The sequence below is a fragment of the Elephantulus edwardii genome, unplaced genomic scaffold, assembly GCF_000299155.1.
Source record: "Elephantulus edwardii isolate Elephantulus edwardi_28Jun2011 unplaced genomic scaffold, EleEdw1.0 scaffold00363, whole genome shotgun sequence".
Taxonomy (NCBI): Eukaryota; Metazoa; Chordata; class Mammalia; order Macroscelidea; family Macroscelididae; genus Elephantulus; species Elephantulus edwardii.
In genome coordinates, this window is record NW_006400113.1 from 415,190 (window position 1) to 433,095 (window position 17,906).

Here is a 17,906-nt window from a genome sequence, read left to right on the forward strand (position 1 = left end):
TTTGCATATGAGTAGTCGGTGGTCTGTTCCACAATCAGCTCCTGGCCTAGTTTTCACAGCTGATATTGAGCTTCTCCAGCAGTTCTTTCCACAGATGTAATCTATCTGATTCCTATATGAAATCCATGTGTATAACCTGCATTTATGTCTTTTGAAAAATATGCTTGTAATGACCAAGTCCATGTTTTCCAACTACTGAATCTTCTCTGTTCCCAATCTTTGCATTCCAGTCACTTAAGTATATTATTTACCACTGTAGTAAACATATTTAATGTTCAAGTTTGTTTTTTAAATCTTAAACTAAATAGACTAAACCTGAATTAACAATTAATTATGAAAGTATAGTAATTTAAATACACAAACACCCAATCAGTATCTCAATGTGGATAAACATCAGTCTTTTAATTTGTTTTAATTCTAAGTATTTATAGGGTGAAGATTTTATTTAGCACTTCCTAAACAACATGCCTCTGGAAACTCTATGAACTTTGATAAATGACGATAGTTATAGAAAAGCTTCAGGCCTTCTGTTTATATGGTCTCTATGATTTGTGCTTAATTCGATGGCAATCAACAACAACAGGATATATAAGTCTGAATGTGACTTCAGTTTAGAAACAGCATGCTTAAAATGTGGTAAATTTTTTAAAGTAATAGTTGATTAGATGGACACTGAAAACAAGGTTGACATTCAAAAAGTTTGGTTTCTACCAATTGGAAATCACTAGAAAATTTATTTAAAATACCTGTAACTTTAAATATTGAAAATTCTAGAAGGAACAAATTAAGAGAGCATTCTGTACTAATCAGCCAAGAGTACCCAAGAGTTTGTAATGCAAGATTCTTGAGTCAAATTCTACTTAACAAAATCCATTACAACTGTATAAAAATAGGGGTTTTTTTTTCAAATAGTTTCACTATTAAAACAGTAGACTTTAAAAAAGATACTCAGTATGGATAAAAAATAATTCTTATATTCAATATTCTATAGTCAATAATTAAATCAAAACTATATTCTAATCTTTGAAAACATTTTCCCCAATAATTAACTCATCTTACCATTTCTGAAATATATTTTCTCCTTTGAACTAACTTATTAAATAATTCATGCAATATAAACTTCAACTCCAGTGTTAACCTAAATGCTTTAAAACCACTATTGTAAAACAAACTGTGGATCATACCCAGCAGCTCTACTGGGGCCACAGAAAGGGAACTCAAAGGGCCTCTCTCAGTCATCAATCTGAGCACTCCTGGTAGTGTGGGTTTTGTTGTTATTTGGGTGCCACTGAGTTAGCTCTCTGATTCATAGTAACCCTTGAATTTAACACTGTAGGGCCATTTTAAATGATGTATTACCATGACAATCCGGAATCTCTTCAAGAAAAGTTATCAGTCTCAACTCATTGAAATCCATGCTACTTTTAACGCTGTTTCTGTTGTTGTTCGTTGTTGTTGTTGTTATATGCCATCAAGTCGCTTACAATTCATAGTGACCCTATGTACAAGAGCCCTAAACACTGCTCTATCCTGTGCCTACCTCACCATCTCTGACACACTCATTCTCACCACTCCAATCAGAGAAGCAATCCATCTCATCGAGGGTCTTCCTCTCCTGTGCTGTCCCTCCACTTTCCCAAATATGATGTCCCTCTCCAAGGACCAGTCCCTCCTTGCAACATGCCCAATGTTTGTCAGACGAAGCTTCAGAATCCTTAACTCCAAGGAGCATCCCGGCTTCACCCTCTCCAAGACAAACCTGTTTGTTCTCCTAGCAGTCCACAGTATATTCAACACTCTTCTCCAGAATTACAGCTCAAAGACATCAATTCTCTATAGCATCATTTCCCTTTCTATCATACCTAGTCACTTTCCAACTCTCCGATTAATGATAAAAAAATCTGTATTTTGCAGATCAATCAGTAAAATACTCCAGTTGCTTACAAGTTCAAAAATTCTCCAAATGGAGATATTACAGACAATATTTCATTTAATCTTATCAAATGAATATTTTACTTCTTTGAATAACATTTTAAAACTTTAGTAGAAATTCATGCACAGGAAAATTTAAAACAGTAATAAGGATTTATGTGATTTCCAGAAAAGAAAGGTAATTTAAAGATTAAAGGCAAAATTCTATTCATGTAAAAATCTACCTAGCACAAGAGAACTGCAGTTTCAGCAGTTCTGAAACATACAAAACTAAATTCAATCCCCTGCCACTGAGTCAATTCCAACTCATAGCAACCATGCAGGATAGATTACAAAAGCACAAAAGATTACACTCCTATGGAGTGTTTGGTGACCTCAAACTGCTGACTTTTTATTTAGCAGTCGAAAGCATAAACCACTGTGCCATCTTAGAATGTCTTAGAATATATATGGAGAGAAGATGTGTGAGCCTCCCTATATGAAATTTAAAAATTAATTTTATTTTCTGACAGGACAGACACAATATATTACTTGAATTTGCATGTACATTAACAAGTAACATTTAGCAATCCTTTTTATAAATACAAAAACTTCAGATATAAGAAAATGTTTTTTTCAAATCATACTTCTATTTATTCAGTTTTATATAGGTAATTATAATTTTCAAACTTTTAGTATTCATGTGATTTCATATAACTATACAGAAGAGTAAGATAAAAAAATTTAAAAGATTAAATAAATCTGATTTCTAAAAACTGATATCCAATATTTGTTGTGTACTCTTGCAAAGAGTGTATAGGGCTTTTCTGAGCAGTCAGAAAGGTAAAATCTTCTTAAACTCAGATTTCAAGTTTCTTCCAAAAACTAATCTTATCTCTGGAAATACTTTCAAGTTTTAATTTCTACATGTGTTACATATATACATATTTTGTCTTTAAATCTTTATATTATCAAACCATCTGAATAACTTTATTAGATTCAACATGATGTTATCATCACAGAATCTGCATTAAAATCCTCTGTGTGAAGTAAATGTTGATTTTCCTACTGCATCATCTTAAAAAAATAGTTCAGGATAGTAGGTAGCGATGCTTTTAGTAGGATTTCCTCCAGGTTTGGGATTGTAAACATATAGGAAAGTAGCTGTCATTACAAAGATGGCACCAAGGAAAAAAGACACTGGTTGGCACAAAATCTTGTAACCATAAATAGGAGATCAATGTTGACAGTACAATGGACAAAGATGTTGCAAATCCTTTTAAAATATTATCTGCATACTTAATAAGAGCAGCTATTGCAAGACCTCCAAGTGCCTAAAGAATGACTATTCAAGTCAGCTGATTATGTCCCTGGAAAAAATCCATTCTTTGATACCAATTCACCAACATAACTGTTCACACCCATTAATCTAAATATACTCCAAAAAAAACCAAGCTGAACATTTCTTATCCCCACTCATTGTTTTCTTTCACTATTTTCTCAAAGTAAACCCCAGCAAAGCCACTTGAAAACCACGAAAAACGCCATGAGTCCTACAAGTTGAGAGCCAGCTGATTGTTGCTTAGATTCAAGTTGAGAATCTGAATGAAGGTCACTGCACAAAAGCAACTCCCAGCATAAAAATCACTAGGAAAATCCACTGATACACACCCAATTTTTTACTAAGCACAGATAGAGAAAATAATGCCACTCTAAGAATTTTCAACTGGTATGTGACCTAATAAGTCGTTGCATCTAGATTTGATAGTACCATATAAAACAAATCATTCTGAAGAGTATTATATTCCTGATGGAATAGCAAGTGTTTCCATAGGTTTATCAAGGATTTCATCACGTAGTACTCTATTCAATGCTCTTCAATTACATTTGCTGTATTTGTAAACTAGTAAAATGTAGGCCCTTATCTTCAAAATTTCAGTCACAAGGGAGCTCTGGTGGCCCAGTAGTAACAAGCTGTGCTGCAAGCGTGAAGATGCAGTGTTTGAATCCACTAGATGCTCCACTGGAGAATGAAGGATAATCTTCTCCTCTGTCAGTTGGATCGGATTCGATGGTACGCAACAAGAGAGAGAAAAAAAATTCAGCCACAATCACTGTAGTAGATAGATAACGAGGCCCTTTCTCTTTTAAAGTCCTAGAATAATGCAAACAAAGCCGGTAGTCTGAGGAATAAAATTTCCAAAGAGAGGTATTTGGGGTTGGCAAACGTTTTAACTCCATTTGGCTCCCGCGCAGCTGGTTGGTGCATGCTGCAGAGGTAGCTCCACCCAGCGCACCTGCAGAGCTTCCAGTCACGTCCAACCTTGAATACCCAATGCTGCTGCTGCTACTGCTGCCTCTGCACCCAGACCAGTGCTGGTGTTTCCCAATACCTTTATTTTCACTTACAAACTTACCAATAATTAAATTTTTGTTTATCAAAGAAAGCCAATCTTTATGGTATTGTATAGTTTTAGATTAAGTAAATGGGGGAAAGAATTTCTTTTCTAAAGTATCAAAAATTAAAGTGTTCAAGTAAAAATTGATCAAGTTGCTTTAGTTTCAAGTTTAGTTTCTTTAGTTACTTTTATAAATAAAAAAAAATCAATCTGTATTTACTAATTAAAATTTGAAGACATGAAACTACAAAAACACAAGGCCTTCTAGAATCATTTTTTCATAGTCTTTGTAATAAAGGATACAAATAGTGTCCAAATACATCACTTTAACACTATCAGAAATCAAAGCTACTACCTCTTCCAAAAAAGAAGAAAATTATTTCTTTCAGTAAGGCAGTCTAGCTGTAAAAAGAGCAAAGGTTGCTCATATTTGACCTTTACCAACTCTACAAAGAGGAACTCTTCCCATTAACAACATTAATAACAAAGAACCAGTTCTCATGAAGTCATATATATCCCCCACACTCCCACACCTCTTTCTACTCAACTCAACACCAATCTTACAGCTCTCTAGGATCAGAAAACTCACAGACCAAAAAAAAAAAAGAAAACTCACAGACCACACAAAACCGTATTAGGGAAGACAAAGGCCATATTATCCCGGTTAGTAGCAGAATACAGTCAGGACAACTACCAAAATGTACTCACAGGCACCTCAACCTTGAAGCTTATAGCTTTAGGCCAGTGTTACAAAGCTTGTTGTTCTTGTTGATGTTGTTAGGTATTGTCAAGTTGAGTACAACTCATCATGATCCTATGAACAACAGATCTGAATCCTGTACAGTCCACACCCAAGCCCATTGCTGCAGTCACTGTGTCAATCTACTTGATTAAGGATCTTCCTCTCCTTGGATATTCCTCCAATCTTTCCAACTATGATGTCCTTCTCCAAGGAATAACCTCTCCTAGCAGCATGCCCAAAGTATGTGAGATGAAGCTTCAAAATCTTTGCCTACAAGGAGCACTCTGGCTTGCATCTTCTCTAAGACATGTTTGTTCTTTTGGCAGTCCATAGATATGCAACACTCTTCTCCAAAAACCACAGTTTAAAGGCATCAATTCTTCATCTCTCATCCTTTGTCATAATGTCTAGCTCTCATGTGTATAGCAAGTAATTGAAAAGATCATAGCCTGAATCAGGCACACCGCAACCCTCAACTGGACATCATTGTTCCTCAATAATTTGGACAGGTCCATGACTACAGATTTCCCCAGAGCAATATATCTTCTGATCTCCTGGCTACTGGTACCAAGTATATTGACTGTGGATTAAAGTAAAATGAAGTCAATTACAGTCTCAATTTTTTTCTCCATCTATAACAATGCTACCTATTGGCCCAATGGCAAAGATTTTTGCTTTCCTAAAGTTGACTAAATCCATATTGAAAGCTGCATTATTTGATGTTCTGCAGCAAGTGTTCCAAGCCCTCCTCTATTTCAACAAGCGAGGTTGCGTCATGTACATTTCCAAGGTTATAGAAAAATCTTCCTCCAATCCTGATATCACATTCTCCTTCATAGAGTTCAGCTTCTCAAATAATTTGCTCAGCATACAGATTAAACAGGTATGGAGAAAGGATACAATCCTGACATACTCCTTTCTTACAGACTCCTTTCTTCATTTTAAACCATGCATTGTTCCCTTGCTCTGTTCGCAAAATAGGAAAAAGGTAAAGGTTTCACTGCAGCACAGTTTAAGTGTTCTGGAATTCTCATTTTGTCAATGTTAATAACAGTTCGTCACCATTCACATAGTCAAATGCCTTTGCAGTCAATAAAGCACAAATACATGTTCTTCTGGTATTCTCTGCATTCAGCTAGGATCCTTCTACTAACATCAGCAATGATATCCTCGGTGACATGGTCTCTCCTAAATCCAGCCTGAATGTTCTGGCAGTTCCCTGATCTAACTGATTTTTAATAATTTTCAGCAATATTTTTTCCCTATAATTATATTTTATTAATTTTCATAAACATTTACAGAGATTTTGGGTTTCCATTCATTCATTGTTGCACTATTCTCTCTACCCTCCTCCCAGTTTGTTCTTGTCCAAATGCCACAGTGCTTGTCAAAGCCAGTTCTGATTAATCTTCTTTGTCAGTGTGTCCTTTGCCATTCCCTATCACTCCTCCCTGAGAGAGACTTCACCCTGAGTCATAAGGAAAAGGGGATGGCGTATTCTCTTAGCTACTTCCTGATGAAAAGGGACGCTGTGGGTTTCAGGGTGAAGATCTTCTCTCACTACTCTAAAGGGCCCCTTTGGCAGTAGGAAACACATAGACTATTATGGAGATTGATTTTGGAATTTAGATGCACTCTTATTGATTGTGCTTGGCCGTACAAGTTCATATCCTTGAAGATGTATCATGGGGGTGTTGCAACCTAGAAGACACAAATTTGACTAACAAGTTATAAGTACATGAGTCAAAAATTATGGAAAAGTAAAAGAAAAGATTCTTTCATTGTTTTACAAACCCTCCCCCAGGTCCCCTCCACCATGTAGCCCTCGCTCTAGACTCCTGTGATGACAGAAATACCTAGTTATATATCTCTTTTAAACAGTTTTCTCCCTCCTCTGTTTCAGTGCAGTATACATTATTGAACCCATCTTACTCAGTCTCTCCCCAACCCCAAGGACAGTCCCATTCTACAACAGTGGCATCATGTAATATTTGTCCTTTTGTGACTGGGATATTTCACTCAGCATAATGTTCTCCAGAGTCAACCATTTTGAATAATATTGCATGAGTTCCTTGTTTTTTAGTGCAGCATAGTATTCCATTGTGCGAATATACCACAGCTTCTCTAGCCATTCGTTTGTTGATGGGCACTTAGGTTGTTTCCAACTCCTTGCTATTGTGAACAAAGCTGCAATAAACATGGGTGTGCATATATCTGCTTGGATGTCAGCTATGGTCTCTTCACGGTATATTCCCAGTAGTGGAATTGCGGGGTCAAATGGTATCTCTATTTGCAACTTTTTGAGAAAGCGCCATACTGCTTTCCACAGGGGTTGCACCATTTTACACTCCCACCAACAGTGAATCAGGGTTCCAGTTTCTCCACAACCTCGCCAGCATTTGTTGCTTGCTGTTCTGTTAAATTTTAATTTTCAGCAATATTTTGCTTGCATATGACAATTTGTTTGACAATGTCCACATTCTGTTGGATCATGTTCTTTGGGAATGTGACTAAATATGGATCTCTTCCAGTCAAGCAGGTGTCCTCCAAATTTCATGCCATAGAATGGTGAGTACATCCAGGGCTGCACCTGTCATTCAAAAAGTATTCATTGTTATCCTAATGATTTTTGAGGCCTTAGCTCCTTAATTAAATATTTCAGTGTCAGCCAATTCTTCACTTAGGTACAGTAACTCTGTATATTCCCTCTACCTTTTCTTTTTTTTTTTTTTTTTATGGTTCCTGGATGATTCAAGATTTTGCCGATGGCATCCCAAGTACTGCAATTCAAGGCCTGATTTTGTTTTTCAGTTCTTTCCATTTAAGAAATGCTTAGTGAGTTCTTCCCTTTTTATTCTCCAATTCTATGTCTCTGCATATTTCTTTATAGTAGTTTGTATAGATTTCCCAGGATGCCTTTTCAAATCTTCTGTTCAGCTTTTTTATTTCAGCATCTTTTCCCTTTGTTTTGGCTTCTCAGTACTCAAATGCAATTTTCAGGGTTTATTCTCACGTCCAATTTGCTTTTTTCTTTCTCTTACCTTTTTAGTGACCTTTTCTTCTCTTCATGGATGAAATCCTTAATGTCATCCCACAACTCATCTGGTCTTTGATCACCGGTGTTTGTCCAATGCTTCTAAACCTATTAAGATGATTTTTTTTTATTCAAGTAATTACTGGAAATAGAATAAAAGAATTTTGAATATTCAAAAATTTATACCTTGCAAATATCTTTTTTTTTAAAAAAAAAAAAGGTGACTTTACATGGACATCACCTGATAGACTGCATAGGAATCAGACAGACTACATTTATGGAAGAAATTTTTAGAGAAGCTAACAGTCCAAATGAGGCTTCATGCTGACTTTGGAACAGACCCTCAATTACTCATGTGGAAGTTCAAACTGTAACTGAAAAAAGTCAAAACAAGTTACAAAGCTTAGTTCTGCCAATTATGGCTGTCTTTCCCAGTCCTCCAACAAACCTGGGCAAAGAGCTTTTAGCTCTGGTTCAGTCCCAACATCCACTACAACTCACATCAGGTCTCTAGTTCTCATCTCCAGCTACTACGGATGCTGCTTCCATAGGCCTTGACCTGGCTGGTGCAAGGATCTCTGGCCCTGAAAGATGCACTGCATTCTCTCAGGGACAAGCTGCATTCTCTTGCTTCTTCTGATAGTGGTGAGATTCTCCAATTTTGCTGCTAGATCTGTTCAATTTTATAGTGAAACTAGCCTACCCCTTGTAGATAAGACTAGCCAAAGCCCTTGTGGATAGACTAACACCCCTTATTTGCATATTTCCACCCATCCACAAGACAAAAATCACCCAATGGCTAGGAAAGGCATTTTAAACAAAACCCTTAACTTTCTATTTATATCAATTTTGGAGCCAAAATGAAAAGCTGAACAAAATTTAAAAACATTCATCTGAAAGCATGTTAATCTTAGGAAGACAGTAAAAACTTGAAAAGCCATGAACTCAGAGAGAAGAGAAGCAAAGAGGTGAGCTAGACATCAAATACACTTTTCTCTCCAGGGTTTTTCTTTCAAGGTACTGCTTCAAAAATAATATACTGTAAAGGAAAATGGGAAAGATCTGACAGTGACCTGAAAAGACAGAGAAATAGTGGGCATAGTTCAGTGGCTATTAATTTTATAAAACTAAATGTATGAGAATGATTGTATGTTAGTGAAGGGAGGTGTGAAACACAATGTATATAAATTAAAAAAAATAGTAGATGTAAGGCTAAGAAACATAATAGAGTTGTGAGCAATCTTATAGGCCTGGGAAAAAAGCACTGGAGTTCCAATTTTCAAGCAACAAAGGTTCTATCTAACACTCCAAGCTTTCCATTAGAAATCTGCAAAGAGTTAGAAGAGTAAGCCTAAAACAAGTAGCACTCAAAATGTAAAAGCCACCTTCCAAACAATTCTATTCTAAACGATAATAAAAACCTTAATTCTGTCTGAAGAAAAAAGGCTCTATGAAAGAAGTGAATATATTTCATCACTTTTTAATACATAAGTTTTAGTACTCAATCAAATAAAAATCTGGTATACAAAAACTATACATAAACAGAATTCAATAAAGCATGAAGAGAAGGTAGAAAAAGACCCACAAAAGATGCACACATAAGGATTAGTTTTAAAATAACCGGAATTATGTTCAAAAACTCACATGATAAGTTGAAGAATTCCAGTAGAGAATTAAAAACTATTTAAAAAAAAAAAAATCAAACAGAAAATCCAGAAGTGAAAATAAAATAAATTACATTAAAATTTCAATTAATTTAACAAAGTATAGTTACTGTTAAAGCCATCAAGTCCACTATGATACTTATCAACCCTTTGAACAACAGATCTGAATCTTACCCTATCTTACAACACCCTCATTATCTCTAATACACTCAAGCTCACTGTTGCAGTCACTGTGTCAAGATTGCTGAAAGGCTTCCATAGATAAAGCTAAAAAGTTAATTAGTAAACTAGAAGGTAGGACAGAGTCACATATCCAAAAGAGGAGGGAACAAAGGATGGGCAATACAGAGGAAAAAACTAAGAAACTTTATTTTTTGGGGAAAAAAAGAAGTCTATTATATAACTTGAGTCACCAAGAGAAAATACAGATTGGGACAGAAATAATATCAGAAGAGTATTTCAGAATTATCAAGAACTAAAAAGATCTACAGCAATAAGTTTAATAATCATTACCAGCATTAAGCAGAATGAAGATAGCAAGAATTTTAAAAAACTACCACATACACAAATAATAACATCATAATAAATCTTTTTTTTTCTTTTTTAAAATTTATTATTAATTTCAATGAAAATTTACAGAGACTTTGGATTTCCATTCATTCATTGTTGTACTTTTCTCCCTGCCCACCCCTCTCCCCGAGTACACTCTTCTCTTTGAAAAGTAAAAGAAAAACTATTGCATTGTTTTACAATCCCTCCCCTCCCAGGTCCACTCCACTATGCAGCCTTCGTTCTGGACTCCTGGCATGACAATAACTACCTAATCACATATCCCTTTTAAACAGTTTTCTCCCTCATTTGTTTCAATGCAGTACACATTATTTATCCCATCTTTCTCAGTCTCTTCCCAACTCCGATGTCAGTCCTGTTTTACAACAGTGGCACTATGCAGTATTTGTCCTTTTGTGACTGAGATATTTCACTCAGCATAATATTTTCCAGGGTCACCCATTTTGTGAAATATTGCATGAGTTTCTTTTTTTCCCAATGCAGTGTAACTATTCCATTGTGTGAATATACCAGAGCTTCTCTATCCATTCATTTGTTGATAGGCACTTAGGTTGTTTCCAACTCCTTGCTATGGTGAACAAAGCCGCGATAAACATGGGTGTGCATATGTCTGCTTGGGTGGCAGTTATGGTCTTTTTGGGGTATATTCCCAGTAGTGGAATTGCTGGGTCAAATGGTATCTCTATTTGCAACTTTTTGAGAAACCATCATACTGCCTTCCACAGTGGTTGCACCATTTTACACTTCCACCAACAGTGAATAAGGGTTCCTTTCAGTTTCTCCAGAACTTCGCCAGCATTGGTTGCTTGCTTTTCTGTTAAATTTTGCTATTCTTACTGAGGTGAGATGGTATCTCATAGTTGTTTTGATTTGCATCTCTCTTAGAGCTAGGGATTTTGAACATTGCTTCATGTGCTTGTTGGCCATCTGAATGTCTTCTTTGGTGAAGTCATAATAAATCTTATAAAAAAACAAAATCAAACTATTTTCAAAGAAGTAAAATTATGGCTGACTTCTCACCAACAGCAGACTATAAAATGCTATCATTAAAGTCCTAAAGAAAAGAAATTTTCACATTTTTTTCTTTTTCTTCTTGTTGTGTACCATAGAATCAGATATGACAGGCACAGGAGATTGCCCCTCCTTCTCCAGCAGAGCATCTGGTAGATTCGAACCTTGTACCTTTGCGTGTGCAGCACAGCTTCTTATCAGTAGGCTACCAGGGATCCCTATAATTTACAAATTTAGCTAAAGAAACATGCCAACTCTCCATTTTTATGAATCCTGATAAACTTGGAAAAGGTAAAGAAAATTAATTGTATTTTTCTACATTACCAGTTTTAACCGTTCTTTTCTCCTCTTGCCAAAGGAGGCACTTGATCCAGGTTCTGAATCTTTTTTTCTATCTTCATCCTCATCGTCATCCTCATCATCCTCAAAACACCAATCTGGCAAGAGAGGTGGGGGTGGTGCTTCCTCTATGTCACCATAACGACGAAAGAGTTCTTTCAAATAATCGCCCTTATAGATTCCTGGTGGTCTGGCTTGGGCAAAAGTAGCAACTGCTGCTTCAATACTGTGGAAAATAACATCACATAATTTCTTCACTAATCTATAATGCTATAAATTTACCAAATATCATCCAATTTATTTACTACTCTCCAATTATGCAGGCTTATCAAAATTTACTTCAAAAAGTCATATAAAATACAACAGAGGCTTCTAAAATTGACAAACTACAGTCCCCATCTTCAAGGCATTCTATCTAGTAAGGGACAAAGTCATAGCAGCTTTAGTATAAGGCTGACAAATAATTCCTAAATCGTAAAGATACATTTCCAGGAGTGTTTAAAGAAACAAAGCGACTTGGGTAGAATCTGTGAATACGGAAGAATTTTAACACAGCCTAGGAGCTTGGGATCTGATATAAAGGAAAGTAGTGGTCAAGGTAATGTAAGTAACAGTGTGAACAAGGTAAAAGCACATTGTTTGAGAGGACTTCAACAGATGAAGACAAAGTAAAATAGGTCATTTAAGAGCAGGTAAGCACTGGCTCATTGTGACATGGGAGCACAAGTAAGAGAGCACCCAAATGGTCAGATCTGGAAATATATACAACAGAGAATCACTGAGGAAATGTGAACAAGAAATGTACAATCAGTGGGTACATCAGCTCATTGAGTGAGCTGTGGAAAGGCTTAGTAAATACAAAGACCTATCTGTCAAGCAATTAATGACAATTGTAAAAGTACAATTCCAGTACTCAAAAACAGCACACTAATTAGTTTAAATGAGGCAACGTTCTTAAAATACTCCCAGAGCATAAGCTTTCCCTGGTATGTAACTGCTGTTTTAAAAAATCTATCATTAACATGGAAAATAAAACTTTCAAAAGTGAATATAAACAAAAAATTCTGGAACGTGTCTCTAGCAATTCTATAAGAAGTGTAAAAAAAAAAAAAAAAACAATTTGGAAAGATAAATCCAGTTTATCAGACCCATGAAGAGCCTGGCAGCACAGTGTGTGATGAGCAGAGCTCCTAACCAGTAGAGTAGAGGTTCAAATCTACCCATCACTCCAGGGAAGAAAGATGAGCTGCCTGCTCCATTCAGATTCACAGCCTTGAAAACCTGATAGGGCAGTTTTAGGTTGCTATGAATTGCAATTGACTTGATGGCACCAAGTTTAAAGTTCTGTTATTTAGTTTTGTTGTTTTCATATGGAACTCTTAAGTATACAGATGATACACTGTGCTAAGTATCAAAAAAGCTGCTTGATGGCACAGCATGACATCTTTAGCTGCTAAGCCAAAGGTCAGTTGTTTAGATTGAACAGCCACTCCAGGAGAAAAAGATGTGGTTTCCTCCCTCATAGATTTGCTCCTTCAAAAACTTGATGACTGCAGGATTAGGCATTATATGTATGACAAAAGCCCAGAATTAAAAGAGGTAAATCATTGCAAAGAGGTCCAGGATCAGCAGGGGGAGGGGGTGGAGTAGAGTACGTAAATGTGCAATAATGAATACTTTTTTAAAAAAGGTGAGCTGGGTGAGGGGGAAGGGAGGGCATGTGGGTAAAATCTGCAACAATGAATGGCTGAAAACCTAACTTCTCTGTAATTATTCATTAAAATCACAATTAAAATAAAAATTTCACTTAAAAAGTGATGAAGGAAATGATTAAAAAGTAACTGCATGAGTTTTAAGTAAAAATTTTTAAAAAGTGACCCTATTCTAATGATCAAGTATATCTAAAATAAAGACCACTTCAAATTACCTTAATTATGACTTCACTAAAAACTTGAAAAAAAAATAAATAAACAATTTAAAAAAAAAAACCCTTGGCAATTTAAATGCTAAAACCAAAAGACCAATAAAAAAATTTTATCAACTACCAAGAAAAGCTTCTTCAATTATAATTAGACACAAATACCTCCAATCCATTTTCTCCACCAAAAAGGCACATATGAGGAAACCAGTACGATTGAAACCATGTGTACAATGAACACCTAGAAAATAAAGCAGCTTTGTTTTAAAATTAATAAACTAAAAAACAAATTAATTACTTTAGATTCATAGTTTACGTCAAAATTCTAACCTACGATCAGAACATTTCACTAACTTTATAAAATAACTGAACAGAAACAAACATGGAATATCTTCTCAGTTATTAATAATTTGCCAATTTAAGTGGTTAGAATCTAATTCAAAATACTAGCTACAAGTTTAAATGAAATGGTTTCTATTATCTAAAGATTGCTCTAAGAAATAATGCATTTTAATGAGATGTTGTTGTTGTTGTTATTATGTGCCATCAAGTAGCCTTCTACTAACAGCCCTAAACTGTCCTATCCTGTAAACTATCCTATCCTATCCTATCCAATCTCATCATCTTTGGCACACCTACCTCCATTACCCCAGTCACTGAATAAATCCATCTCATGGAGGCTCCTCCTCTCCTGCATTGTCCCTCCACCCTTCCAACCATGACATCCCTCTCCAAGGACTGGTCCCTTCTTGCAACATGTCCAAAGTGTGTCAGACAAAGTTTCAAAATCCTTGCCTCCAAGGAGCAGCCTGGCTTCACCCTCTCCCGGACAAATCTGTTCATTTTCATAGCAGTCCATGGTATATTCAATACTCTTCTCCAACACCACAGACCAATGGCATCAATGCTCCTTCTGCCATCCCTAGTCATTGTCCAGCTCTCTGATGCATAGCAAGAGAGTACAAAGACCATGGCATGTACCAGGCACACCTTAGTTTCCAGAATGACATCGCTGCACTTCAGTACTTTAGAGAGGTCTCTAACTGCATACTTTCCCACTGCAATATGTCTTTCAATTTCCTGGCTGCTGGTGCCACAAGTGTCAACTGTGGAGCCAAGCAAATGAAAACTGTGAGCAATCTCAATCTCTTCACCACCAATCATAATGCTGCCAACTGGTCCAGTGGTGAGAATTTTTCTTTTCCTGACACTGAGCTTCAATCCATACTGAATAATTTCACCTTACTTGGATCCCAAGTCCACACCCTTGGCACCAGCAGACAGGAGGTCAGGAGATGTGCTGCACTGGAAAAGTCTGCTGTCAGGGACCTCCCCAAAGTACAGAGGAGCAATGATTTCAGTTTAAAGACTAAGGTCCACTTGATTCAGGCCACGGTCTTTTCAATCACTTGCTATACATCTCAGAGCTAAGACAATGAATAAGGATGACAGAAAAATTGATAGCTTTGAGTTGTGGTGCTGGAGAAAAGTTCTGAATATCCCATGGTTGTTGTTATTGTTCTTATGTGTGGTCGAGTCACTTGCGACTCATAGTGACCCTATGTACAACACCTCTAAACCTTGCTCTATCTTGTCCCAAATAGCACTGCCTCCGACACACCCATCACAATTACCTCAGTCACTGAATCAATCCACCTCATAGAGGGTCTTCTCCTCCTACTCAGTCCCTGCACCCTCCCAAGCATGACGTCCCTCTCCAAGGACCGGGCCCTCCTTGCAACATGTTCAAAGTATTTTAGATGAAGCCTCAGAATCCTTACTTCTAAAGAGCAGTCTGGTTTAACCCTCTCCAGGATGAATGTTTGTTTTCCTAGCAGTCCATGGTACCCTCAATACTCTTTTCCAGCACCACAGCTCAAGGGCATCAATTCTCCTTCTATCCTCCCTAGTCACTGTCCAACTCTCTGACGCATAACAAGTGATTGCAAAGACCAAGGCCTGTATCACACCTTAGTCTCCAGAGACACACCACTGCCCTTCAGTACTTTGGAGAGGTCCTTAACAGCAGACTTTCCCATAGCAATACATCTTTAATTTCCTGGCTGCTGGTGCCAAGTGTGTTGACTATGGAGTCAAGCAAACTAAAGTTGTGAACAATCACATCTCTTTACCATCCATCCTGATGATGCCAATTGGTCCAGTAGTGAGAATCTTTGTCTTTTTTATATTAAGCCTCAATCCATATTGAAAGCTGCAGTCCTTGACCCTCTGCAGCAAGCACTTCAGTTCCTCCTCAGTTTCAGCAGCTAGGGTTGTGTCGTCTGCATAACGCAGATTAATAGGCCTTCCACCAATCCTGACGCCACATTTCTCCTCATAGAGCCCAGTCTCCCAGATAATCTGCTATGCATACATGTTGAAAAGGTACGTAGATAGGACAGACCCCTGGCATACACCCTTCCCAATTTTGAACCATGCAGTGTTTCCTTGCTCTGTTCTGACAACTGCCTCTTAGTCCAAGTATAAGTTTCGCATTAGCACAATCAAGTGTTCTGGGATTCCCATTCTTCTCAGAGTCAGCCACAGTTTATTATGATCCACACAGTCAAACGCCTTTGCATAATCAATGAAACACAGATACCCATTCCTCTGGTACTACCTGCTTTCAGCCAAGATCCATCTAACATTAGCTACAATATCCCTAGTACCATGGCCCCATCTATATCCAGCCTGCACTTCTGGCAGTTTTCTGCTGATGTGCTGTTCCAGTCGCTTTTGGATAATCCTCAGTAGAATCTTGCTTGCATGTAAAATCAATGATATTGTTCTATAGCTTCTATACTCTTGTTAGGTCACCCTTCTTTGGAATGGTAACAAATACAGATCTCTTCCAGTCAACTGGCCAATGTTTGTTCTTCAGATTTCTTGGCACAGCTTGGTGAGCACGTCCAGGGCAGCATCTGTTATCTGAAACATGTCACTTGGTATACCATCTACTCATGTGGCCTTATTTGTTGCTATTTCCTTCAATGGAGCATAAAAGGGGGGGAAAATATCTCGAAGAAATTGCAGCCAGAGTGCAAAGATGGTGAATTTCATTTCACATACTTTAGGCACACTGGTAGGAGAGGCCATTTCTTGAAACATCATGTTTGGAAAGGTGGAGAGTAAGTGAAAAAGAAGACCCTCAACCAGACAGATTGGCATGACGGCTGCAGCAATGGGCTAAAGTAAGGGCTGCAGCAATGGGCTAAAGTAAGGGAAGCGGAATATAAAATTTAATAATAGTAGACCAAATGCTGTTTCGGGAAATGAGGGAAGCTTGATTGCCCACCTTGTGGCACTGGGGCGTTCTCTAGGAATTAACATTGTTCTTAGTTTGCGTCAAATGAACCCCTCCCTCTTGATATTAACATAAAGAGGAACTTGGCCTTACCTGTAAAAGACTTCACCATTATCCTTTGTTTTGTACTTCCTTGTGATTTTACTTTTTTTATCTTATGATTCTAAATAAATACTAAGAGAAGCATGGCTTGAGGTCTTCAGTTGAGAACTGCTGACCCTCTGTTTTAAGCTCTCTGCTCTATCTCATTCCTGGCTATTTGTCTCTTTATTAATAATTATAAAATTATTCTATTCTTTGGGACCCATGGTCTGCAACATTCTGGCGCCCGAACTTGGGACAAGGTGGTGGGTTTTCTTTGGATAAGGTGGTGGTTTCTCTTTCTTTCTCTTTTTCGAGCAGACACCAGGAAGCGAAAGGGAATTCGCTCAGGGTAAGTGAAACTTTCAGGAAATTTAAAAACAGGGTCATGAGAGAATCTTCACTCCTTGGAAATTAAGGATAGAATTAGAAAAAATTTTCATGAGGATTCTCTCACCCCTTAAAAGGCAAATTTAAGGGAAGAAAAATATTTCATGGGGAGTATACCCCACCCTCTGAAAACGTATTAAAAATTCAGAGGTAGAATTGATAAAAAAGAATCATGGGGAACAGCCCATCTTCTGAAGCTCAGTACATTACATTAATTAAGGAATTACTTAAGAACTCAGGGCTAAAAGTAAGAGAAAAAGTCATTTTTGCAGTTGTTTCCGTATGTGCAGAAACAGTGTCATTGGTTTAAAGCGGTAAATAAAGCACAGTTAAATCTAAAAACCTGGCAAAATGTGGTGCAAGCTTTAAGAAGAGAACAGACTTCTACTAATTTTTGGCCAGTAAGGGCTTTGAAAAGAATGGTAAAAAAGTCTGTGCAGGATTGTTCTAATAATCCAAAAGGTCTGCAAAGAAAGATGGCTGAATCTTTGCATGAATCTGAATTAAGTAATATCACATTGAAAGAGGTTAAAGCTGAAGTTG

The 17,906-nt window shown here is 37.0% G+C and overlaps 1 protein-coding gene and 1 pseudogene across 2 annotated transcripts in view; both read right to left on the minus strand.

Moving 5' to 3' along the window:
- Positions 1-17,906, minus strand: part of RNGTT (RNA guanylyltransferase and 5'-phosphatase) — a 433,116-nt gene that overhangs the window by 348,143 nt on the left and 67,067 nt on the right. For both annotated transcript variants that reach the window (XM_006902058.1, XM_006902059.1), the window contains exons 5-6: positions 13,754-13,829; positions 11,656-11,896 (exon numbers count right to left, since the gene is read on the minus strand). In XM_006902058.1, coding sequence (XP_006902120.1) covers positions 11,656-11,896; positions 13,754-13,829 — 317 coding nt within the window. The remainder of the gene's footprint in view (positions 1-11,655; positions 11,897-13,753; positions 13,830-17,906) is intronic.
- On the minus strand, positions 2,990-4,180 carry LOC102847314 (annotated as a pseudogene).